A 25,128-nucleotide genomic window follows, 5' to 3' on the forward strand; every position below is an offset into this window, starting at 1 on the left:
GTCTCAAGATGAAATAAACTCTTCTCTAAGTTTTTCACAGACTCGAAGCTGGTCAGACCTAGAAAATGACCATAAAAATCCTGAAATTGTTGATGATGTTGTGGGTGATGAAGTAAAATTTAGGTCTCCTTGGCAGAATTTGGAGCAAAAAAAAACAGAGAGTCCGCCCAACTTTACTAGGTCTTCTTTCTCGAGTCATTCAAATGCTAAAATGTCAATATCTGAATTTTTACCAGAACATACTAAAACCAATGATGAAAATCTCCACAACTTTCTACGAGAAATGGAAACTTATCAGGGGGAAAAGAGCCAAGGCCTTGACCGTCGTGAAGAAGTGTATTCTGATAATTCTCAGGTGAGATATACTGTATAAAGATAACATCTATGTTTTAATGATTTCCAGCAGTACATGGTTACATAGTTACATAGTTACTAAGGTTGAAAAAAGACCTAGGTCCATCTAGTTCAACCTTCCTCCACCAGTTCTACAGTTCTGGTTATTGCTGGAGATATTATTTGAGAACTTTTTTGCTTTTATATTTCTACTACATATCGGCTCTAAGTGAAATGTGTTTCATGTCGACATTAACAGTTTAAAACACTAAGATTATTTGATCTTTTTTTGTTTTTATACTTCGAAATATCACACTGTAATAGGATCTACTGTGATATAAGGTGACTCTCTGCCCAGTCACCAGTGTAGTTATGTGACCTAGATATACAGGAATTGCTATTGGTAGGCCCCAGTCAATCCTTTCTGAAGCAGCAGCTATCTGCACCGAGCTCTTTGTGTGAAGTCTACAAAAAAATGTGCATAATCATTCCCGCCGTAAGGCAATGCTGAACAAAGACTCTGGATGCATGCTGACAGCAAGCCTTTAAGCTACACAATGCAGGTAATGTAGAAAAGGAATAGCTCTTTTACATCCTGCTGATTATACTTGTGATGAGGCAGGAGACTGAACGGTTCACATTTACACATATCTTCGTTATTATATATGATATTAGATGTGTACAGAATGTGAATGCTAAAATGCCTTCAAAATCTTATTCAAAGTAAGAGTACGGGCCAGACAATGCTGTGGTATTTCTAAAAGTAGTTAAAGGTGTCATCTGAGAAACCAAGAAAATGTCAGCTTCACATTCAAGATACACCACTCCTATGCATTGGATACCTCTAGAATTTCATTTAGGCCCATTAAAAGTGATTTTCTTGGTTTACTACATTTAAGACCAGATTCATATACAGTATGTTTAACACTAGAACTACTGGACTCGGGACACCTATATAGAAATAAATGGTGCAAAGTAGTCAAAATGACTACCTCAGTAGTTTTAGTGTTAAAGCTGTGCCTGCATTATGTTTTCTTCTTCAATGCAAAAGGAAACACTCAATTATGTTATAAAATGTGATTATTTTATGATATTACCTTTTGCTTAAAAGGGTATTTATTAGGGATGATCGAATACCTCAAATATTCGGCTTTTCGAATATTCGACGAATAACTCGCCGCTATGCGAATATTCGATGCGCAATGTAAGTCTATGGGAAGCTCGAATAGCTCCGAATAGTTGTTATTCAGGTTTCCCATATACTTACATTGCGCATCGAATATTCGCAAATAGTCGAATAGCGGCGACCTATTCGGAAAATATTCGCGAAGCTGAATATTTGAGGTATTCGATCATCCCTAGTATTTATATCTTAGACATTTATGATAAATCATATAGATAGATGTAAGATAGATGTAGGTCTCATCTATGGGCCAGCTCTTCTTAAGAACAGGGCCTCTTCCTGTGCTGAAGAGACTAGAATGCTTCCTATGCATGCCTAAGGTATTTGTAAGGGAAACTATAACATCAGTTTGTCTGCATCCACATGACTCTCTCTGCACAAAGAAACTCAGAACCATAGGGGGGTTTCGCTGAAAATCAGAGCTGAGTGAACCTAATGTTACAGGTTTGGAGTTCAGGTTCGAAAACCGACTTCCAAGAAAACAAAGTTTGAGTGTGAAGTTTGAGCGAGTGACGAGTACAAATCACTCACGTGAGCAGCGCTGTGCTTGGGTATGATTGATGCTCAGCCCTGTGCGAGCCGCGTGCAGTGTTTGAATGGCTGACACTGGGGTAACATCAGCATGATCAGATGTAGCGTGCACACAGAAAAAGAAAAAATGAAAAACCCCACCTGTCTTCCCCTGGAATTGTTCTGTTTATAGCTGTCTGCATGTGGTCAGAGACACAAACTGCCCAATTACAGACTTCCATTAATGTTCAGTTCACGTCGGGGTCACAAACCGAAACTTATCTACTGTGCCCTCCAAGCCGAACTTCCAAAGGTTTGCTCATCTCTACTGAAAATACAGACTTGGTCTTTTGACTCTGAGCTTCAAAGTGTGGTCAGTTGGTCATTGTAGCTGGATTCCCTAATTACTATGTGAAGGTGGACGGTTGGAGAAATAAAGTTTTTAAATGCAAGGTCCTTGCCCCTAAATTAGCGCACTGACCAGTAACAGACTAGCAACTATAATATTATTATCTAATTCATCCTGGAAACATGAGCACAGAACCAGACTTATAAAAAGCTGGGTTACACAAATGGAAGTTGTTCACATGTGGGGGCAGGGCTTGGCTATGCTGGTTGTGATCCAGAGTTCATCTCCCTCCAAGGAAGCAAAAGACAACTTTAGACTGGAACATTTAGGTATTTCTGTTATTTCTCCCTTTTTATTTTTGGAATGTTCTGCATATTTGTGTGTCATTTTTATCTTTATCTCTTATAACTTTTATTGTAAGCACTGTATTTTTTATATTAATGCTTAAAACTATAATAACTTTGATCCTTGTATGCGCTAAAGAATCCATAGCCTTAGAGAGAGTATGAAACCCTGTTGATTGTCAGACAATAGTATACTACAGGGACTCCTCACCCCCGTGTATTTGATGTGTGGTGGCAGCATGTGTGGACTGTGTCGTGGTGTGGTTTTGCTCACTTTGTAGCCTATAACAGGGGTTGAGTGTTGAATTGAGAGAGAGGAGATAAATGAACCATTTCTGACACACTGATGTCACATGCTGAGAAGTGTGTACGTGACATCTTTACTCACATCAATATATTTAATCAGTATGTCATCAGTATTTATATAGCAAAATCAGAAGTATCTCCAAAACACAGAACAGGTATCCATCCTTCACGCTTTTGCCTATAAATACTGATGCAAAATACTGACCAAATACTCATGTGTGAATAAATCCTTACTCTTTTCATTCACTTCTATGGAAGCTCTAAAAGTAGGCACGCAAGTGTGTGTATTGAGACCTCCCAAAGTTCATTTTATTTTTTACTTATATAGTGCCATCAATTTCCATAGCTTTTTTCAGACCTAATCATCACTGTCCCCACTGGGGATCACAATTCAAATTCCCTACTAGTATCTGTTTGGAGTGTGGGATGGAACTAGATTACTCAGAGGCCACCCACACAAACTATAGTGGGCTTCTCTTCTTGTAGTAATGTCCCCTTGGGCCCCGTTTTCTTGTAGTAATGCCCCCTTGGGCTCCTCTTCTTATAGTAATGTCTCCTTGGGCTCCTCTTCTTATAGTAATGGCCCCTTTCCTGCTCCTCTTCTTGTAGTAGGGCTCTGTCCTGTAGAATTGCCCCCTACTCTGCCATTCTTCACACCCACAAAAAAAACAAACACAAACCCTTCTCACCTGTCCTCGTTCCCTCGGTGCCCTGTGTCCTGCCTCTTGCGGCCGCAGCTCCCCCCCCTTGCTGATCGCTGCTGGTGCAGGGCCGTGCAGTCAGCGCTCTATAGCAGAGGACTGATTTCCAGGCGCTGCACTCTCTATGCAGCTTCTCCAGTGATCTGCTGCTGGTGGCTTATCATAGCTGTATATGTACCACCCCCGTGCCAGCAGCCAGGCTGCTCGGATCTGGATCCGCGGTGGCTCGAGGGGTCTCCGGACCCGGGGGTCGTGCAGCCACTCGAATAAAAAGGGGGAGGTGTATTTACAGGGGATGGTGTGGAAAGTTTGTGACGCCACCCGTGGTGCGTGGTAAGGTGGAGTACCACCGCTGCGGTTGGGAGTACTCGTGACAATGGTGTGGGCAGGCAGATGTTTTAACCCCTCAACGGGTAGGGGGAAAGCCCCGGGACTCGGTGATAAGGACAGAGTTGTGCCATTGGGACGGTAAGGGTCACATGTATACTCACTCAGTCCAATAACGCTGACACCGACAACTGTGGTAAACCAAAGTTCTTGACACCACTGCCACTGGGAGGGAGCATGCCTGGATCCCGTGTCTGTTAGTCTGTGACCTTTGCCTTGGCACCTTGTCCTCTGGTTGGTCTCTTTAGTGTAAAACTAATCGGGTCCTGCTCCCCAGTATGGCTAACTGGTGAGCTTGCTCTCAGGGTTTACACTTGGGATTTTCTGGACCGTATGTGTGGAAAGTCCTATCCCCCTCGTTGCACTAGTACCCCGATTTTGGAGCGGGTGGAGAATGGATTTTGAAGGCTCCGTCCTCGTCGGGTAAATTGCCAGGATGCCTGAAGCTACTTCCTGACCTAGGGTCCACGTACCCAGTCATGCCCTGGCCCCTGTCCGGTGATGGCACAAGGCCACCGGCTGTCCTCCTCGACAGTCCGTGCCCCTTGTCACGATTCCCTGCAACTGGGGTCCAGCTCCTACCAAGCTCAGACCAACGTCTGCCACCTAGTAGTTTCAAGGAGCCCAGCTCCTGACCTCTCCTCTCGAGAGTCACTGCTTAACTGTCTGTCTCCAGACACTCCTGACCCCCCTAAACCAACCCTCCAAGTAGGCGACCCTATTCCACTCAGGCCGTCCACTGGTGTGTCTGGTGGGTGTGGTGCAGAGTGTTCCTAGGATTTTGATTAGCTTGTTTTTGGCAACAGCAAAGGTGAGGGACCCGTAACCAAGGAGAAGATGGATATTGCACAGAAGGGCAGATTGCACAATACCCTGTGACGACCTGATAGGCCAGGGAGTCACATATACAGAGGTCAGCTCGCAGAGCGCCCAGGAATCTGTCGTCTGTTATGAAGCACTGACTGCACAGCCCCCTGCAGAGGCCGCAATCAGCAAGGGGTCTGCACGCCACAAGCAGCAACAGGAGCTGCAGCTGATAGCGCTTTATATCCAATGACAGATTCCCAGGTGCTCTGTATATGTGATGCCCCTGAACTAGTCAGGGTGTCACAGGGTATGGCACTCCTTGCTCTTTTGATGCAGAGCTCAACCCCTCCATTGTTCTGGGATCCTAACCTTTGGTATTGCTCCATCAGCATTCATATCCTAGCCACACCTCACACCACACCCTGTCAGGCACACCAGTGGATGGTCTAGCTGGAACAGGGCCACCCACCTAGGGGTCAGGCAGACTGGGGGGAGGGGCTGAGTAGTTGAGTGGTAGCCCTCAGAGAGTGAGTAGCTGGAGGGAGTTGGAGCTCCCTGGGAGACTTTGACTAGGTCGTAGACGGTGGTCTGGGACCGGAGGTGTCGGAGACCCGGTCGCAGGGTATTAGAAAGGGGTGCCAGACTTAGTTTGGGAGAACGGTCGGCACTGGAAAATCTAGTAACTGAACCGGTACCAAGCACGGCGGGGTACTTGACCCTAGATCAGGGAGTGGCTTCACGCAACCTGATAATTAACCTGTGGAGGATTGTCTCTTTATGAACTTTCCCCAACAGCTCAGAGATCGAAGGCATCAACACAACGAGGGAGATAGGGCTTTCCAGATTATGCGGCCCACTGAGATCCCAAGTGTCCCAAGTGTCAGCTATCAAGAGCACAGCTCCTCTAACTAACACTCTAAACTAGTGCATGGAGGCAGGTCCAGAACCATCAGCAATACCCACGGGGACGTATTCCCGGACGAGCTCCCCCTGAAGCGGCAGCGGCACCCAGAGACTTGGTTTACTTCTGTGTCAGAGTCTGCTTAATGGTCGCATCAACATCCATATGGCATGAGTGAATATTCTCTCCCTTGAATCTCCCTGCCTGGCCTGCACCACGCTCCCCTACACCTCCACCATCCAGAGTCCCGTGGCCTACCCTACCCGTGGAGGGAACGTCATCTGGCTTTCCCACTCCATCTTCCCCGGGGTACTCTCATCGGCAGCGGCAGTATTCCCCTTACCGTGAACCATGGGTGGCGTCACAAACATTAATCCCCTGTAAATAGCGCCCTTTCATTTCTGGGTGACCCCCAAGCTGACCTCCGCGCGACCCCCGGGTCCAGAGACCCTCGAGCCACAGCAACCCCGGATCCGAGCAGTCCGACTGCTGCAGGGGCGGTACACCTCGAAAACTTTAGTGTCACAAACAGAATCTGGACTGGACCCACTAAACTGGGTGACGTGCGCCTTGAAAAATCCAAGCTGTGGTGTCAAAATTCAGTTCCCGCCATTTTCCGCCTAAACGCCATCTTCCCGACCAAAAGAGCTCAAAGCTGAAGCTCCGGCACTCGTCCAGAGAGCGCAGCCGGAAGCTGGAGAGCTGGCTGCCGAAAACCAAGGGGGCGTGACGGGATATAGCAGCGGAAGTGGAGCAGGGACACCAGGTGGCTATGGTGGTACAGGCCTGTGAGATGGAGGCCCCGCGCGTGGAGCGGGTAAGCAGCTACCCAGTTCCGATCGACCCGGCGTACTCGGCCGCGGGGACCGTTCTGCCCTCGGCCACCGCAATCACCCAGTCACTGCCACCCTCTCCCTCGGCGGACGCTGAGCCGGTACCCCCAACACCGGTAGTGGAACCTCCAGCTCCAGTTAAAAGTGCGCAGGCTGCGACACCTTCAGCCTAACCACCGGCCAGACCAGACCAGGCCGCAACGCATTTAGTCCCATTACCGGCCCGACCAGACCCGGCCGCATCACCGGGCCCATACCTCGGTACGGAGCACCCGGACTCTGCAATCCTGGCTGCAGAACAGCCGGTTTCTTTACTCACCACAGCGAAGGCGACGCCTGTGGAGATACCAGCTCCACCGCCGCGTGGCCTCCCGGTAGCTGCCGGGGCCGCATGAGTTCACTTGCAGCCAGTTCCCATAGGGGAGGTGAAGCCAGACATCAACACCCATGATTGGGAAAGGCATTGGCGATGGCTGATGCAGCTGCGTGCATAGGTGCTTGCTCGAGAGCGGCGCAGGAGGAGAATCGCTGCTCATCCCAATAAAGAAGAGGAGCATGCAAGTGAGGGTGCCATTTGGGTCCGGAGCCCACAGCACCATTGCCCGATGCAGCGTTGCATCCTGGAGGGGTCGCTGTTGCTGGCTGTCCCCGATTGTTTGCAGCAGTAATGGTAGCGGAACCCAGCTACAATGTTAAACGTTGAGTTTTACAATGTTTTATAAGTTGCTATTGCTACTTTAAGAACCAATGATAAGAGAATTGTTGCAAAAATGCTAATTAACTAATAATTACCCGAATGCTTAACCTGATTAATGTTTGCACCCGGTGCATGGACCTTGTTTTATTCCCTTTCTTATTATACATATGGATCATGGCTGCAGGACTGGCAGCAGCCAGCACAAACTTGTGCTCATTGTAAAGAGTTGTGCCCCGTGCACCTACCAGAGTTGTCTTTTACACCTCCAGGACTTCAATGCCATCACAAGGAACCGGGGGATCCAGGTTGTTTGGGTGGTGGGTTGAAGGGAGTGGGACAATGGGAATGGACTGTCGCAGGAAGGGGCTGCAGCAGAGCAGGATGAGCCACTGACTACCGCTACAACCGGTAGCATTCCCCGTTATTGTTTTTAGTAATTGAACTCTGGGAGTTTGACGTAACGTTTAAGTATACTGCCTCCCCTGTGAGGTATGAATAAATATGCATAATTTGTTGGTTTTTTTTTTAACTGAAAGAAAAAGTAACAAAATAAATCCTCTGGGTGTCCTATAGCTTGAGGACGAGCTACGTTTAACCAAGTGGGAATGTGATGCCCCTGAACTAGTAAGGGTGTCACAGGGTACTGCACTCCTTGCTCTTTTGGTGCAGAGCTCAACCCCCCATGGTTCTGGGATCCTATCATTTGGTATTGCCCCATCAGCATTCAAATCCTAGCCACACCTCACACCACACCCTTTCAGGCACACCTGTGGGTGGTCTAGCTGAAGCAGGGCCACCCGCCTAGGAGTCAGGCAGACTGAGGGGAGGGGCTGAGTAGTTGAGTGGTAGCCCTCAGAGAATGAGGAGCTGGAGCGAGTTGGCGCTCCCTGGGAGACTTTGGCTAGGTCGTAGACGGTGGTCTGGGACCGGAGGAGTCGGAGACCCAGTCGCAGGGTATTAGAGAGGGGTGCCAGACTTTGGAAGAATGGTTGGCACCGGAAAATCTAGTAACTGAACTGGTACCGAGCACGGCGGGGTACTGGACCCTAGATCAGTGAGTAGCTTCACCCAACCTGATAATTAACCTGTTGAGGATAGTCTCTTTATGAACTTTCCCCAAGAGCTCAGAGATCGAAGGCATCAACACAACGAGGGGAATAGGGCTTTCCAGCTTATGCGGCCCACTGAGATCCCAAGTGTCAGCCATCGAGAGCACAGCTCTTCTAACTAACCGTAGGGAGCGGGACCCCGAAAGCTTCAGGCTGAGGGGTCACTCAGAACAATTTAAACTAGTGCATGGAGGCAGGTCCAGAACCATCAGCAACACCCACGGGGACAGATTTCCTGACAAGCTCCCCCTGAAGCGGCAGCGACACCCTGAGACTTGGTTTACTTCTTGGTCAGAGTGTGCTTAATGGTCGCATCAACATCCATACGGTCTGAGTGAGTACGCTCTCCCCTGAATCTCCCTGCCTGGCCTGCACCACGCTCCCCTACACCTCCACCATCCAGAGTCCCATGGCCTACCCTACCCTACCCGTGGAGGGAACGTCATCTGGCTGCCCCACTCCATCTTCCCCGGGGTACTCTCATCGGCAGCGGTGGTACTCTTCTTACCGCGAACCACGGGTGGTGTCATGAACATTAATACCCTGTAAATAGCGCCCTTTTAATTTTGGGTGACCACAAACCTCCAGGTACGGAGACCCTCGAGCAATGGCAAAGCCGGACCCGAGCAGTTTGACTGCTGCAGGGGCGGTACATATACAGCTACTGCAATGATCTGCTTCTGACCTCTAGTTGGCCGGCAGTTGATCATAGCTGTATACATCGCTCCCATCTGCACAGTACCAGTGAATCAGTCATCTGATATACAGCGCTGACTGCATGGGCCCCTGCACAGGCAGCGTTCAGCAAGGGGGTCACGAGCCTGCACGCTGCAAGCAGCATCGGGGGCTGCATGCAGAGTAAAGGCAGTGAGACCCCTGCACTATTGGGTGTGTGGGAGGGTGCAGAGAAGGGGGGCGGGGACGCCACGCACTGTAGCTGCCCAGCAGGGCGGCTACATGATGTCTCCTGTGATGCCTGTCTACAAGGCAAGCATAAGCTCCTGCACTTGTCGTCGTGACTTCACAGGAAGTAGCAAAATCATGGCAGGAACGGTCACTTGACTACTACTACTGAGCCGGGGAAGAGGGGCTGACAGCAGGGCAGGTAAGTAGTTACTATCTACTTACCTGCCCCAATGTAGCCCATAAGTGTAATGACAAGAAAAAGGCAAAATAAGCCGTATAATCTCTTTTAATCCCTTTAAATTCCCGGCAAATTTTGTCCTTTTTGGGACATAAACCCAATGCTGCAAAGCAACAGTACTGACCACTAAGCTACCGTGCTGCCCAAATCACTTTTGACTGATTATGTCAGTGGGTAGAGATGGATTGGGCAGTTTGAATTGAAAAACATGATCCCTTTGTTCTTCCTGTAGGGTCTGAAACCATCTTACTATTCTCCTCATACTGAAGACATGCACGCTCAACCGAACTGAGAGTATATGTTAATGGAGGGATTGTGAGAGATATTAGTTGGCTAAACAAGCTTTTAGCTAACTGCCATATGATGTGTATGGCCAGCTTTAAAACCAGAATGGTAAATTAATCTGTAGGAGTGGTTTCCACCCTGGTGAATCCAACCCATGCACATATAATTACCAAATGCATAACTGGCTGAATAAGGTATCTCATGATGAAGCTGATCCCTCAGTGAACCCAGACCTGCAATGATCAGCTGATCTCTATAGCACATTTCATTTAAAATAATTTTGCTTTATGAGTCAAAATGTTTTAAGCATTAATCTATAGTAGTGATGAGCGAGCATGCTTGTCACTACTCGGTACTCGCACGAGTATCGCTGTACTCGGGCTGCTCGGCGGGGACCGAGTAATCTCGCGATACTCGTGCTGTACTCGTGGTCTTCATTTCTGCATGTTGGCGCTCTTTTGAGAGCCAGCCCTCATGCAGGGATTGGCTGTCAGACCAATGCAATGCCACAGCCCTGTTAGTTGTGGAATTGCAGTGATTGGCCGGCCTGCACAGCGTGACCGAGCCTTTATATCGGCCGGCGCGCTGTGCTCTGCTCACAACTATCCAGACAGTCAGTGCAGGGAGAAGGGCGCTGATTCAGGGAAAGCTTTGCGGCCCTTTAAAGTTAGTTCCGGAGCAGGGCTGCAAACAGTGTGACCAGAAGTCCTTCTCAGGACTATTCTAGTTGTATACAGGCAGGCAGGGTATAGCCAGGTCGGAGTACAGTAGCAGAGTCCTTCTCAGGACTATTGTTGCTATATACAGGCAGGGTATAGCCAGGTCGGAATACAGGCTAGTGACCAGAAGAGTCCTTGTCAGGACTATTGTAGCAGTATACAGGCAGGCAGGCAGGCAGGGTAGTGGTGACCGTATACCAGCCTTCATCATATCTGGGGCTGGTGTACACAGTGTAAAACAGTCCAGATAGTGTCAGACTTCTCAGTAATTGTCGCTCCTAAAAACCAGTTAGGTTCTTATTGCGTCCGTGCTTGCATTTAAAAACAGCACGTGTGTGGCAGTCAGTGGCAGCGTACAGGTGCGCGTTTTGCACAAACTATTATATAACGCACAAGTCTAGTGTATAATACACGTCAGTCAGCAGTGTCTGATAGTGTCAGACTTCTCAGTAATTGTCGCTCCTAAAAACCAGTTAGGTTCTTATTGCGTCCGTGCTTGCATTTAAAAACAGCACGTGTGTGGCAGTCGGTGGCAGGGTACAGGTGCGCGTTTTGCACAAACTATTATATAACGCACAAGTCTAGTGTATAATACACGTCAGTCAGCAGTGTCTGATAGTGTCAGACTTCTCAGTAATTGTCGCTCCTAAAAACCAGTTAGGTTCTTATTGCGTCCGTGCTTGCATTTAAAAACAGCACGTGTGTGGCAGTCGGTGGCAGCGTACAGGTGCGCGTTTTGCACAAACTATTATATAACGCACAAGTCTAGTGTATAATACACGTCAGTCAGCAGTGTCTGATAGTGTCAGACTTCTCAGTAATTGTCGCTCCTAAAAACCAGTTAGGTTCTTATTGCGTCCGTGCTTGCATTTAAAAACAGCACGTGTGTGGCAGTCGGTGGCAGGGTACAGGTGCGCGTTTTGCACAAACTATTATATAACGCACAAGTCTAGTGTATAATACACGTCAGTCAGCAGTGTCTGATAGTGTCAGACTTCTCAGTAATTGTCGCTCCTAAAAACCAGTTAGGTTCTTATTGCGTCCGTGCTTGCATTTAAAAACAGCACGTGTGTGGCAGTCGGTGGCAGGGTACAGGTGCGCGTTTTGCACAAACTATTATATAACGCACAAGTCTAGTGTATAATACACGTCAGTCAGCAGTGTCTGATAGTGTCAGACTTCTCAGTAATTGTCGCTCCTAAAAAACAGTTAGGTTCTTATTGCGTCCGTGCTTGCATTTAAAAACAGCACGTGTGTGGCAGTCGGTGGCAGCGTACAGGTGCGCGTTTTGCACAAACTATTATATAACGCACAAGTCTAGTGTATAATACACGTCAGTCAGCAGTGTCTGATAGTGTCAGACTTCTCAGTAATTGTCGCTCCTAAAAACCTGTTAGGTTCTTATTGCGTCCGTGCTTGCATTTAAAAACAGCACGTGTGTGGCAGTCGGTGGCAGGGTACAGGTGCGCGTTTTGCACAAACTATTATATAACGCACAAGTCTAGTGTATAATACACGTCAGTCAGCAGTGTCTGATAGTGTCAGACCTCTCAGTAATTGTCGCTCCTAAAAACCAGTTAGGTTCTTATTGCGTCCGTGCTTGCATTTAAAAACAGCACGTGTGTGGCAGTCGGTGGCAGGGTACAGGTGCGCGTTTTGCACAAACTATTATATAACGCACAAGTCTAGTGTATAATACACGTCAGTCAGCAGTGTCTGATAGTGTCAGACTTCTCAGTAATTGTCGCTCCTAAAAACCAGTTAGGTTCTTATTGCATCCGTGCTTGCATTTAAAAACAGCACGTGTGTGGCAGTCGGTGGCAGCGTACAGGTGCGCGTTTTGCACAAACTATTATATAACGCACAAGTCTAGTGTATAATACACGTCAGTCAGCAGTGTCTGATAGTGTCAGACTTCTCAGTAATTGTCGCTCCTAAAAACCAGTTAGGTTCTTATTGCGTCCGTGCTTGCATTTAAAAACAGCACGTGTGTGGCAGTCGGTGGCAGGGTACAGGTGCGCGTTTTGCACAAACTATTATATAACGCACAAGTCTAGTGTATAATACACGTCAGTCAGCAGTGTCTGATAGTGTCAGACTTCTCAGTAATTGTCGCTCCTAAAAACCAGTTAGGTTCTTATTGCGTCCGTGCTTGCATTTAAAAACAGCACGTGTGTGGCAGTCGGTGGCAGCGTACAGGTGCGCGTTTTGCACAAACTATTATATAACGCACAAGTCTAGTGTATAATACACGTCAGTCAGCAGTGTCTGATAGTGTCAGACTTCTCAGTAATTGTCGCTCCTAAAAACCAGTTAGGTTCTTATTGCGTCCGTGCTTGCATTTAAAAACAGCACGTGTGTGGCAGTCGGTGGCAGGGTACAGGTGCGCGTTTTGCACAAACTATTATATAACGCACAAGTCTAGTGTATAATACACGTCAGTCAGCAGTGTCTGATAGTGTCAGACTTCTCAGTAATTGTCGCTCCTAAAAACCAGTTAGGTTCTTATTGCGTCCGTGCTTGCATTTAAAAACAGCACGTGTGTGGCAGTCGGTGGCAGCGTACAGGTGCGCGTTTTGCACAAACTATTATATAACGCACAAGTCTAGTGTATAATACACGTCAGTCAGCAGTGTCTGATAGTGTCAGACTTCTCAGTAATTGTCGCTCCTAAAAACCAGTTAGGTTCTTATTGCGTCCGTGCTTGCATTTAAAAACAGCACGTGTGTGGCAGTCGGTGGCAGGGTACAGGTGCGCGTTTTGCACAAACTATTATATAACGCACAAGTCTAGTGTATAATACACGTCAGTCAGCAGTGTCTGATAGTGTCAGACTTCTCAGTAATTGTCGCTCCTAAAAACCAGTTAGGTTCTTATTGCGTCCGTGCTTGCATTTAAAAACAGCACGTGTGTGGCAGTCGGTGGCAGCGTACAGGTGCGCGTTTTGCACAAACTATTATATAACGCACAAGTCTAGTGTATAATACACGTCAGTCAGCAGTGTCTGATAGTGTCAGACTTCTCAGTAATTGTCGCTCCTAAAAACCAGTTAGGTTCTTATTGCGTCCGTGCTTGCATTTAAAAACAGCACGTGTGTGGCAGTCGGTGGCAGGGTACAGGTGCGCGTTTTGCACAAACTATTATATAACGCACAAGTCTAGTGTATAATACACGTCAGTCAGCAGTGTCTGATAGTGTCAGACTTCTCAGTAATTGTCGCTCCTAAAAACCAGTTAGGTTCTTATTGCGTCCGTGCTTGCATTTAAAAACAGCACGTGTGTGGCAGTCGGTGGCAGCGTACAGGTGCGCGTTTTGCACAAACTATTATATAACGCACAAGTCTAGTGTATAATACACGTCAGTCAGCAGTGTCTGATAGTGTCAGACTTCTCAGTAATTGTCGCTCCTAAAAACCAGTTAGGTTCTTATTGCGTCCGTGCTTGCATTTAAAAACAGCACGTGTGTGGCAGTCGGTGGCAGGGTACAGGTGCGCGTTTTGCACAAACTATTATATAACGCACAAGTCTAGTGTATAATACACGTCAGTCAGCAGTGTCTGATAGTGTCAGACTTCTCAGTAATTGTCGCTCCTAAAAACCAGTTAGGTTCTTATTGCGTCCGTGCTTGCATTTAAAAACAGCACGTGTGTGGCAGTCGGTGGCAGCGTACAGGTGCGCGTTTTGCACAAACTATTATATAACGCACAAGTCTAGTGTATAATACACGTCAGTCAGCAGTGTCTGATAGTGTCAGACTTCTCAGTAATTGTCGCTCCTAAAAACCAGTTAGGTTCTTATTGCGTCCGTGCTTGCATTTAAAAACAGCACGTGTGTGGCAGTCGGTGGCAGGGTACAGGTGCGCGTTTTGCACAAACTATTATATAACGCACAAGTCTAGTGTATAATACACGTCAGTCAGCAGTGTCTGATAGTGTCAGACTTCTCAGTAATTGTCGCTCCTAAAAACCAGTTAGGTTCTTATTGCGTCCGTGCTTGCATTTAAAAACAGCACGTGTGTGGCAGTCGGTGGCAGCGTACAGGTGCGCGTTTTGCACAAACTATTATATAACGCACAAGTCTAGTGTATAATACACGTCAGTCAGCAGTGTCTGATAGTGTCAGACTTCTCAGTAATTGTCGCTCCTAAAAACCAGTTAGGTTCTTATTGCGTCCGTGCTTGCATTTAAAAACAGCACGTGTGTGGCAGTCGGTGGCAGAGTACAGGTGCGCGTTTTGCACAAACTATTATATAACGCACAAGTCTAGTGTATAATACACGTCAGTCAGCAGTGTCTGATAGTGTCAGACTTCTCAGTAATTGTCGCTCCTAAAAACCAGTTAGGTTCTTATTGCGTCCGTGCTTGCATTTAAAAACAGCACGTGTGTGGCAGTCGGTGGCAGGGTACAGGTGCGCGTTTTGCACAAACTATTATATAACGCACAAGTCTAGTGTATAATACACGTCAGTCAGCAGTGTCTGATAGTGTCAGACTTCTCAGTAATTGTCGCTCCTAAAAACCAGTTAGGTTCTTATTGCGTCCGTGCTTGCATTTAAAAACAGCACGTGTGTGGCAGTCGGTGGCAGGGTACAGGTGCGCGTTTTGCACAAACTATTATATAACGCACAAGTCTAGTGTATAATACACGTCAGTCAGCAGTGTCTGATAGTGTCAGACTTCTCAGTAATTGTCGCTCCTAAAAACCAGTTAGGTTCTTATTGCGTCCGTGCTTGCATTTAAAAACAGCACGTGTGTGGCAGTCGGTGGCAGCGTCAGGCTCCATATTGTCCCTGGATAGAGACGTGCATGATGGCCTGTAAACATGAAGTGCCCATTGTAAGTAAGTGGGTCTATTGTAGTATAGCCCTTAGGCAGGGCAGCCAAAAATTGGGAGGCTCCACGTTGTCCCTGGATAGAGACGTGCATGAGGGCCTGTAAACCTGAAGTGCCCATTGGAAGGAAGTGGGTCTATTGTAGTATAGCCCTTAGGCAGGGCAGCCAAAAATTGGGAGGCTCCACGTTGTCCCTGGGTAGAGACGTGCATGAGGGCCTCAAAACATTGTTCCCATTGCAAAGGAGCGGGTCTCCTGTCGTTGTAATGTCCATTCTGCAAAGAATGGGCGAAAAAATTTACCACTGGGGGTATACCTGAAACAAAGGCCTAAGTATTGCAATTTTTAACGGTCATCATCATGGTGGCGCATGAGGAGAAGGAGGAGCAGTCCAGCGATTATCCAAAGTCCAGAAGTGTGTACCCATGGGTGAGTGGAGGTACATGGCAAACTTTAAATTCCGCTCTCATTTGCTGGTGGTGTGGTGAAGTCTGGCCCAATCCAACCCTTGTTCATCTTGATCAGAGTCAGCCTGTCAGCATTTTCAGTTGACAGGCGGGTGCGTTTATCTGTAATGATTCCACCTGCGGCACTAAAAACACGCTCTGACAAAACGCTAGCAGCAGGGCAGGCCAGGCCTTCCAAGGCGTAGAGAGCCAATTCATGCCACGTGTCCAGCTTGGATACCCAATAATTGTAAGGCACAGAGGAATGTCGGAGTACAGTTGTTCGATCTGCAAGGTACTCCTTCAGCATCTGGGCAAACTTAGGATTTCTTGTGGCACTACCCCGCACCTCAGGGGCTGTGGTACGTGAGGGGCTGAGAAAACTGTCCCACATCTTAAAGACTGTTCCCCTACCTCTGGCGGATTGGACTTGTGCCTCTCTCGGCTGTACGCCTCGGTTGTCCACTGATTCATGACCTATGCCGCTAGCGTTTTGTGAGGGGAATGCTTTGCCTACTTCCGTGACTATGGCCTTCTGGAACTGCTGCATTTTGCCTGACCTCTCCGCCTCGGGAATAAGAGACATAAAGTTCTCCTTTTAGCGTGGGTCTAACAGTGTTACCAACCAGTAATGATTGTCGGCCAAGATGTTCTTAACGCGAGGGTCACGAGACAGGCAGCTTACCATAAAGTCAGCCATGTGTGCCAGACTCTTAACAGCCATCACTTCAGTATCCTGACCAACACGATGACTGAACATGCTGTCCTCCTCCTCCTCCTCCTCATCATCTACCCTGTCCTCTGGCCAGCCACGCTGAACCGAGGATATGACTGCATGTCATATCCTCAATTTGGCCAGAGAGTTGCTCCATGTCTTCATCCTCCTCCTCGTCATAGTCCTCCACTGCACGTTGTGATGAGACGAGGCTGGGCTGTGTGTTATCATCACCCACACCCACTACTGTTTCTTGCTCAAACTCATCGCGCTCCGCCTGCAATGCATCATGGTTGTTTTTTGAGCAGAGACCATTTTAGAAGGCAGAGAAGCGGTATGGTGACGCTAATAATGTCGTCATCGCCGCTCACCATCTTGGTGGAGTCCTCAAAGTTTTGGCGGATGGTGCATAGGTCGGACATCCATCTCCACTGCTCAGGTGTTATGTGTGGAGTTTGACCCATTTCCCGACGGCTTAGGTGATGCAGGTACTCAACAACTGCCCTCTTCTGCTCACATATCCTGACCAACTTGTGCAGAGTTGAATTCCAACGCGTGGGGACATCACACACCAGTCTGTGTGCCGGAAGATGCAAACGGCGTCTTAAGCCGGCAAGGCCGGCTGAAGCAGTAGGTGACTTTCGAAAATGTGCAGACAGGCGGCGAACTTTTACCAGCAGATCAGACAGCTCTGAGTATGACTTTAGAAACCGCTGAACCACGAGGTTGAGCACATGGGCCACGCATGGAACATGTGTCAGCTGGCCTCGCCTCAAAGCCGCCACCAGGTTCCGGCCATTGTCACACACGACCTTTCCTGGCTTTAGGTTCAGAGTTGTGAGCCAGTGATCTGCCTGCTGTTTCAGAGCTGTCCACACCTCTTCTGCATTGTGGGGTTTGTCACCTATGCAGATTAGCTTCAGCACTGCCTGTTGCCGCTTCGCCGAGGCAGTGCTGCAGTGCTTCTGTGTCGCCCTGGACAAGCCAGGGGCCACAGAGCACAACACTTAAACACCCCACACTCCCTGCAGGCATATCATAGTCAAAACACAAAATCCTTGTTGCCTTCCCCAGGGGCTGTTGTCCACACCAGGGTGTGGAGCCAGGCGGTTGGTCTCCACCCACCGAGGAGGAGGGAAAACACAGGCAGTGAGAGTTAAGCTAAGGAAGTGGAAGGAGGAAAGTAGTAGAGAGGAGAAAAGTGACAGCAAAGAGCCTGAAGTTGGTCCGGGTGTGTGGCCTGGACAGGACAGCAAGGTTGGCAGGATGTGGTGACCGTCTGCAGTGGAGGCCGATTGGAGTCTGCCGTAAGGACCGTGGACGGGTGGTGACCCGGCCATACCGGACCGGTATACAAAGAGAAGCCAGCACCATTGGCAGAGGACTTTCGGATCCTGGCAAGGCTTGGTGTCGCCGTGAATTTGCCAAATCCGTTAGTGAAGGGGACCTCAGGGTTTCCAAACAGCCAAGTCCAGATAGAAGGCAACCGTACAACCGTGAAGGGGAGACACAGCCACCGCCAAGGGTAACCGTCTCCCAGTGCCATCGCCTGTGGGCAAAAGGGGCTCCTCCGGCCCATATCCAAGTCAGGGAGCGGGTTACCGTTGGGAAACCATCACTACCAACACTTAACTTAGGTGCAGGGAGAGACAGTCATCACTAACCTGCAGGGAGGAACAACCGCAGCCGTCCGAGTGACCCGTCCATCCAGCCACTTGTTTTACCGTGAACTGTGTCATCATCATTGGGCTGAGTGAGTACCTCCGTGCCGTGCGGCACAGCGCTGCCCCTGGGACCCTGCACTTCATCAGGCCCCGCAACCCGCCTGTCATCCATCTCTACCCCATCACCAGGCCCCGGGACAACCAACCCCCCTACCCACGGAGGGGAGAAATAACAACAAAGCTGCTCCCTGTCACAGGCTCCCGGGATCTCCGTCCAGAGCAGCGGTGGTGTCCACACAATCACCACAACCGTGGGTGGCGTCACGGACAATATCCCCAAAACCCAAACCACCCCTTTTCACTCACGGGCGAGTAGCGCCGCTCGAGTCCCCGGGATCCGGCCATCGCTCGAGCCAACGAGCAGCAGCAGCCGTAGAGCTGCGTCAGCCGGACCCGAGCAGTGGGAGAGCGCACCGTCCCCTCCTCCGCCCGCGACACTTCCAGCTTGGGACTGGTGTGGAGGGTAAAGTGGATCAGGATGCGCAGGAGGAGGAGGAGGCTGAGGAGCATGACATTCCGGAGCTGTAGAGTGTGTGTGAAACCCTGACTGAGGTAGGGCCTGCAAAACTTGGTGTGTGAAGGACGTGTTCCGTCCCTCGCTCAGACTGGGTCCCAGCTTGCACAATATTAACCCAGTGTGACGTCAACGAGATGTAGCGGCCTTGCCCACATGCACTTGTCCACGTGTCTGTGGTTAGGTGGACTTTGGCTGAAACAGCGTTGTTCAGGGCACGTGTGATGTTTTGTGACACGTGGTTAGTTATGCAATGCGGGGACGGCACACCGGGAGAAATAGTGGCGGCTGTGGACCGAGTAACGTGGGACAGCTGCCACCATCAGGTCGCGGAATGCTTCTGTCTCAACCAGCCTAAAAGGCAACATTTCCAGCGCAAGCAGTCGCGAAATGTTAGCATTTAGAACTGTGGCATGTGGGGTGTTGGCAGTGTATTTGCGCCTGCGTTCAAAGGTTTGCTGAATGGATAACTGAATGTTGCGCTGGGACAAGGACGTGCTTGATGATGGTGTTCTTTCTGCGTAGGCAACTGCAGGTGCAGGAGTGGAGGAGGCTTGTTCGCAGGCAGCATGGACAGGGGATTGGCTCGCATGCACAACCAGCGAAGACGTAGCAGTGACATCAGCAAGCACTGCTCCTCGACTCTGTTGTACTTCCCACAAAGTCGGGTGCTTGGCTGACATGTGCCTGATCATGCTGGTGGTGGTCAGGCTGCTAGTTTTGGTACCCCTGCTGATGCTGGCATGGCAGGTGTTGCAAATGGCCTTTTTAGAATCATCTGGAGCCAACTTAAAAAACTGCCAGTGTCAGAGTTCCGGGTTTTCCAGTTTTCTTTTGAAAGAGCTTGCCCTTTGTTAACATGGAGTTTTCTGTTCTGTTGCCCTACTTCCTGTCCATCTGTTTAAAAGCCGCCCCTAAAGCTTAGTCCAGTGCCTGAGTATACTGCTTCCTGTGTGCTCCTGCCCTGCTGCTTTTGGTTCCTGATTGTTATTTGGATCCTCTTGGAAAACAACCGACACCGACTCTGGACTTCATCTGGTATCATCTAGCTGTGCCTGGACTCCGTTTGCCGTCTTTGGTCGGCACTTCTGCCCGGTTCCTTCCGTTTAATACCACTCTGGACTCACATCACGTACGGACATTTTTCGACTTACCTATTGCCCTTTTGTGTCCCGGCTGCTGCGCATTTAGGGCTTCTGGGGTGATTGCCAGACAGTCCCTGTATAGGGGTTCGCTCTTGGTGGTCTCCCTGGGGGAGTCCGGTGCGCGGTCCCGGGAATTCCCTTTCGCTCAGTCCCTGGAAGGTATTTCCTGTATTTATGTTCTACTGTGTTTTTGTTCCGTTTATGTACATATTTGCTGGTTGCATATTATAAATGTCTTGCACCAAGAACTCGTCTCTGGTTGTCATTGCCCTAACGCAATCGAAATCCTCAATACATACAATAGTATTACAGCCAGACTCGGGAAGACCTAACATTTGTACAGGCACCTTGTGTCGTGTTGTTCCGGGGAACAGTTGCCTGACGTCTGCCTGGGGCCACCACTCTGCTTCTTACTGCCTGTTGTGATGCTACGCCTCCCTCCCCCTGTGCACTGCTGTCCTCGCTCTGCATATCCTCCTGCCAGGTTGGGTCAGTTACTGGATCATCCACCACGTCGTCTTCCTCTTCCGCACCCTGCTCCTCCTCCTGACTTCCTGACAATTGTGTCTCATCATCGTCCACCCCTTGTTGAGACACGTTGCCAACTTCGTGAGAACGTGGCTGCTCAAATATTTGGGCATCTGTACATACAATCTCGTCATGGCCCACTTCAACAGGAGCTGGCGAGAGGCCAGAATTTGTGAATGGAAACGTGAACGAACAGCTCTTCCGAGTGTCCAAGTGTGGGATCAGTAATGTCCGTGGACGTGTACTCGGCCTGGTGGTAGGAAGGAGGATCAGGTTCTGAAATGTGCGGTGCAGTATCACGGCTACTGACACTTGACCGTGTGGAAGACAGAGTGTTTGTGGTGGTGCCAATCTGACTGGAAGCATTATCCGCTATCCAACTAACAACCTGTTGACACTGGTCTTGGTTCAAGAGCGGTGTACTGCTGCGGTCCCCAAGAATTTGGGACAGGACGTGCGAGCGACTAGATGTGGCCCTTTGTTGTGGCGAAATTAGAGCTTGCACACAACCTCGGTCTCTGCCTGCACCACCATCACGTCCACTTCCTTGTTCGTTGACAACGCCCTTGCGCATTTTGCAATGCTGTGCTGATGTGTATTCACTAGACTTGTGCGTTATATCCAAGTTTTTGCAAAACTCACACAAATGCAGCGGAAAGCTGCCACCAACAGGCACACACGTGCGGTTTTTAAATGCAAGCACGGAGGCACTAAGAACCTAACAGGTCTCTATCCAGGGACAACGTGGAGCCTCCCAATTTTTGGCTGCCCTGCCTAAGGGCTATACTACAATAGACCCACTTCCTTACAATGGGCACTTCAGGTTTACAGGCCCTCATGCACGTCTCTATCCAGGGACAACGTGGAGCCTCCCAATTTTTGGCTGCCCTGCCTAAGGGCTATACTATAATACACCCACTTCCTTACAATGGGCACTTCAGGTTTACAGGCCCTCATGCACGTCTCTATCCAGGGACAACGTGGAGCCTCCCAATTTTTGGCTGCCCTGCCTAAGGGCTATACTACAATAGACCCACTTCCTTACAATGGGCACTTCAGGTTTACAGGCCCTCATGCACGTCTCTATCCAGGGACAACGTGGAGCCTCCCAATTTTTGGCTGCCCTGCCTAAGGGCTATACTACAATAGACCCACTTCCTTACAATGGGCACTTCAGGTTTACAGGCCATCATGCACGTCTCTATCCAGGGACAATGTGGAGCCTCCCAATTTTTGGCTGCCCTGCCTAAGGGCTATAATATAATACACCCACTTCCTTACAATGGGCACTTCAGGTTTACAGGCCCTCATGCACGTCTCTATCCAGGGACAACGTGGAGCCTCCCAATTTTTGGCTGCCCTGGCAAAGGAAAATACTACAAAGACTCACTTCCTCAAAATGGGCACATTAGACTCAAGAGGCCTTCATGTACGTCTCTTCTCAGGGACATCGGAGTGCCACACAATGTTTTCACGTAAAATCTTTCATGTATTAATCTCAAAAAGTAACATACACCAGCTCTATCTCACTATAGGGTATGTGCCCTTAACATTTCTGCCATGAAAAATCATTTTGGGGTCATTTTGGAAGGTTTTCTGGTGAGTCCGTAAAAATGGCGTGAAACGCGGACAAAATTGTTCACAGCTGTGACTTTTGAGTGATAAATGCTTCAAGGGGTCTTCCCCATGCTGTTGCCATGTCATTTGAGCACTCTTCTGAGACTTTTGTGACATTTTTAGGGTTTCTCCATGCTGCCGGGGGGTCATTTCACAAAAATACTCGGGTCTCCCATAGGATAACATTGGGCTCATTGCTCGGGCCGAGTACACGAGTATCTTGGGAGGCTCGGCCCGAGCTTCGAGCACCCGAGCTTTTTAGTACTCGCTCATCACTAATCTATAGCTTTCACAAATTTGAAGATTTTGGTAAGCTTTTGGTTGCACAATGACATTTCACACAGTAAAAATAGTACAGGGTATACTGTATATTGAGCATTGTATTGCTCCATAAATTTAGTCTCAGTAGTTACCATTAAAGGGGTTGTCTGGTGTTACGATGAAAGCCTGCTGTCATTCTATGCCACTGCAGACTTCTGGATCCTTACAGCATGTACACCGCACACTGTCAGGATTCTTCAGTGTTGAGTCAAAACGTTGGTGGTCACGTGACCACAGGTATGCAATTTGCACACTTTCAACCAGATTGCAAATAATTGTACATAGCCTAGCTCTATGTCTGTAGTGGGTATGGTTGACTGCATCTATACTAATCCCATACGTGGTCACATGACATGGTCATGTGGCCACCAACGTTTCGACTCAACACTGAAGAATTCTGACAATGTGCGATGCACATGCTGTAAGGATTCAGAAGTCTGCAGTGGCATAGAATGACTGGCAGGCTTTCATCATAACACCAGTCACATGACTGCCTGCACTCACCAGCAACATTTACAGTTAGGTCCAGAAATATTTGGACAGTGACACAATTTTCGCGAGTTGGGCTCTGCATGCCACCACATTGGATTTGAAATGAAACCTCTACAACAGAATTCAAGTGCAGATTGTAACGTTTAATTTGAAGGTTTGAACAAAAATATCTGATAGAAATTGTAGGAATTGTACACATTTCTTTACAAACACTCCACATTTTAGGAGGTCAAAAGTAATTGGACAAATAAACCAAACCCAAACAAAATATTTTTATTTTCAATATTTTGTTGCTAATCCTTTGGAGGCAATCACTGCCTTAAGTCTGGAACCCATGGACATCACCAAACGCTGGGTTTCCTCCTTCTTAATGCTTTGCCAGGCCTTTACAGCCGCAGCCTTCAGGTCTTGCTTGTTTGTGAGTCTTTCCGTCTTAAGTCTGGATTTGAGCAAGTGAAATGCATGCTCAATTGGGTTAAGATCTGGTGATTGACTTGGCCATTGCAGAATGTTCCACTTTTTTGCACTCATGAACTCCTGGGTAGCTTTGGCTGTATGCTTGGGGTCATTGTCCATCTGTACAAGCGCCGTCCGATCAACTTTGCGGCATTTGGCTGAATCTGGGCTGAAAGTATATCCCTGTACACTTCAGAATTCATCCGGCTACTCTTGTCTGCTGTTATGTCATCAATAAACACAAGTGACCCAGTGCCATTGAAAGCCATGCATGCCCATGCCATCACGTTGCCTCCACCATGTTTTACAGAGGATCTGGTGTGCCTTGGATCATGTGCCGTTCCCTTTCTTCTCCAAACTTTTTTCTTCCCATCATTCTGGTACAGGTTGATCTTTGTCTCATCTGTCCATAGAATACTTTTCCAGAACTGAGCTGGCTTCATGAGGTGTTTTTCAGCAAATTTAACTCTGGCCTGTCTATTTTTGGAATTGATGAATGGTTTGCATCTAGATGTGAACCCTTTGTATTTACTTTCATGGAGTCTTCTCTTTACTGTTGACTTAGAGACAGATACACCTACTTCACTGAGAGTGTTCTGGGCTTCAGTTGATGTTGTGAACGGGTTCTTCTTCACCAAAGAAAGTATGCGGCGATCATCCACCACTGTTGTCATCCGTGGACGCCCAGGCCTTTTTGAGTTCCCAAGCTCACCAGTCAATTCCTTTTTTCTCAGAATGTACCCGACTGTTGATTTTGCTACTCCAAGCATGTCTGCTATCTCTCTGATGGATTTTTTCTTTTTTTTCAGCCTCAGGATGTTCTGCTTCACCTCAATTGAGAGTTCCTTAGACCGCATGTTGTCTGGTCACAGCAACAGCCTCCAAATGCAAAACCACACACCTGTAAACGGGTTGATTACAGACCTTTTAACTACTTCATTGATTACAGGTTAACGAGGGAGACGCCTTCAGAGTTAATTGCAGCCCTTAGAGTCCCTTGTCCAATTACTTTTGGTCCCTTGAAAAAGAGGAGGCTATGCATTATAGAGCTATGATTCCTAAACCCTTTCTCCGATTTGGATGTGAAAACTCTCATATTGCAGCTGGGAGTGTGCACTTTCAGCCCATATTATATATATATATATATATATATATATATATATATATATATATATATATAATTGTATTTCTGAACATGTTTTTGTAAACAGCTAAAATAACAAAACTTGTGTCACTGTCCAAATATTTCTGGCCCTGACTGTAGTTGTGTTCAAAATGCTGCATTGTACAGTACTAGCACAGTGGATGGGAGTTCTAGAAATCCCATACCCACTATACATGGAGGCCCGCAGCGTAAACTGACCTGCGGTGCAGCTCTCCGAGCAGCAAGCATGTCATTTCTTTGCTGTGGAGGCGCAAGTGTTCTCCATAAGGACAACAGAGCAAAAGACCGCAGCGCCCCAAACCCTGATCATGGGCATGGGCATCTGTGGTCTCCTGCGGAGGAGACTCATGGCCCTGCAGGTCAGGACCCTCTATGTCCAGGATGCAATGAGTCCTGATCATGGGCATGTACCCTAAGGGTGTTTGTATAGAAATGTATAAGAAATAATTAGGTTTACTATTTATCAATGTTTTTGTAAAAATACTTTTAGTTGATAAAAAGATATTCAGTATATGAATCATTTAAGGAATTAGTGCCTGTTTTTTTATAGATCTCTATGGAGCCAGC

The 25,128-nt window shown here is 48.2% G+C and overlaps 1 protein-coding gene across 1 annotated transcript in view; it reads left to right on the forward strand.

Annotated features, from left to right (window-relative positions):
- The first annotated feature begins 813 nt into the window (after positions 1–813).
- The window catches only part of LOC142290318 (uncharacterized), an 89,342-nt gene continuing 65,027 nt past the window's right edge, over positions 814–25,128 (forward strand). Inside the window, exon 1 of the mRNA XM_075334278.1 lies at positions 814–896. Coding sequence (XP_075190393.1) covers positions 858–896 — 39 coding nt within the window. The 5' untranslated portion in view covers positions 814–857. The remainder of the gene's footprint in view (positions 897–25,128) is intronic.

Source organism: Anomaloglossus baeobatrachus, chromosome 2 (genome assembly GCF_048569485.1).
Source record: "Anomaloglossus baeobatrachus isolate aAnoBae1 chromosome 2, aAnoBae1.hap1, whole genome shotgun sequence".
Taxonomy (NCBI): domain Eukaryota; kingdom Metazoa; phylum Chordata; class Amphibia; order Anura; family Aromobatidae; genus Anomaloglossus; species Anomaloglossus baeobatrachus.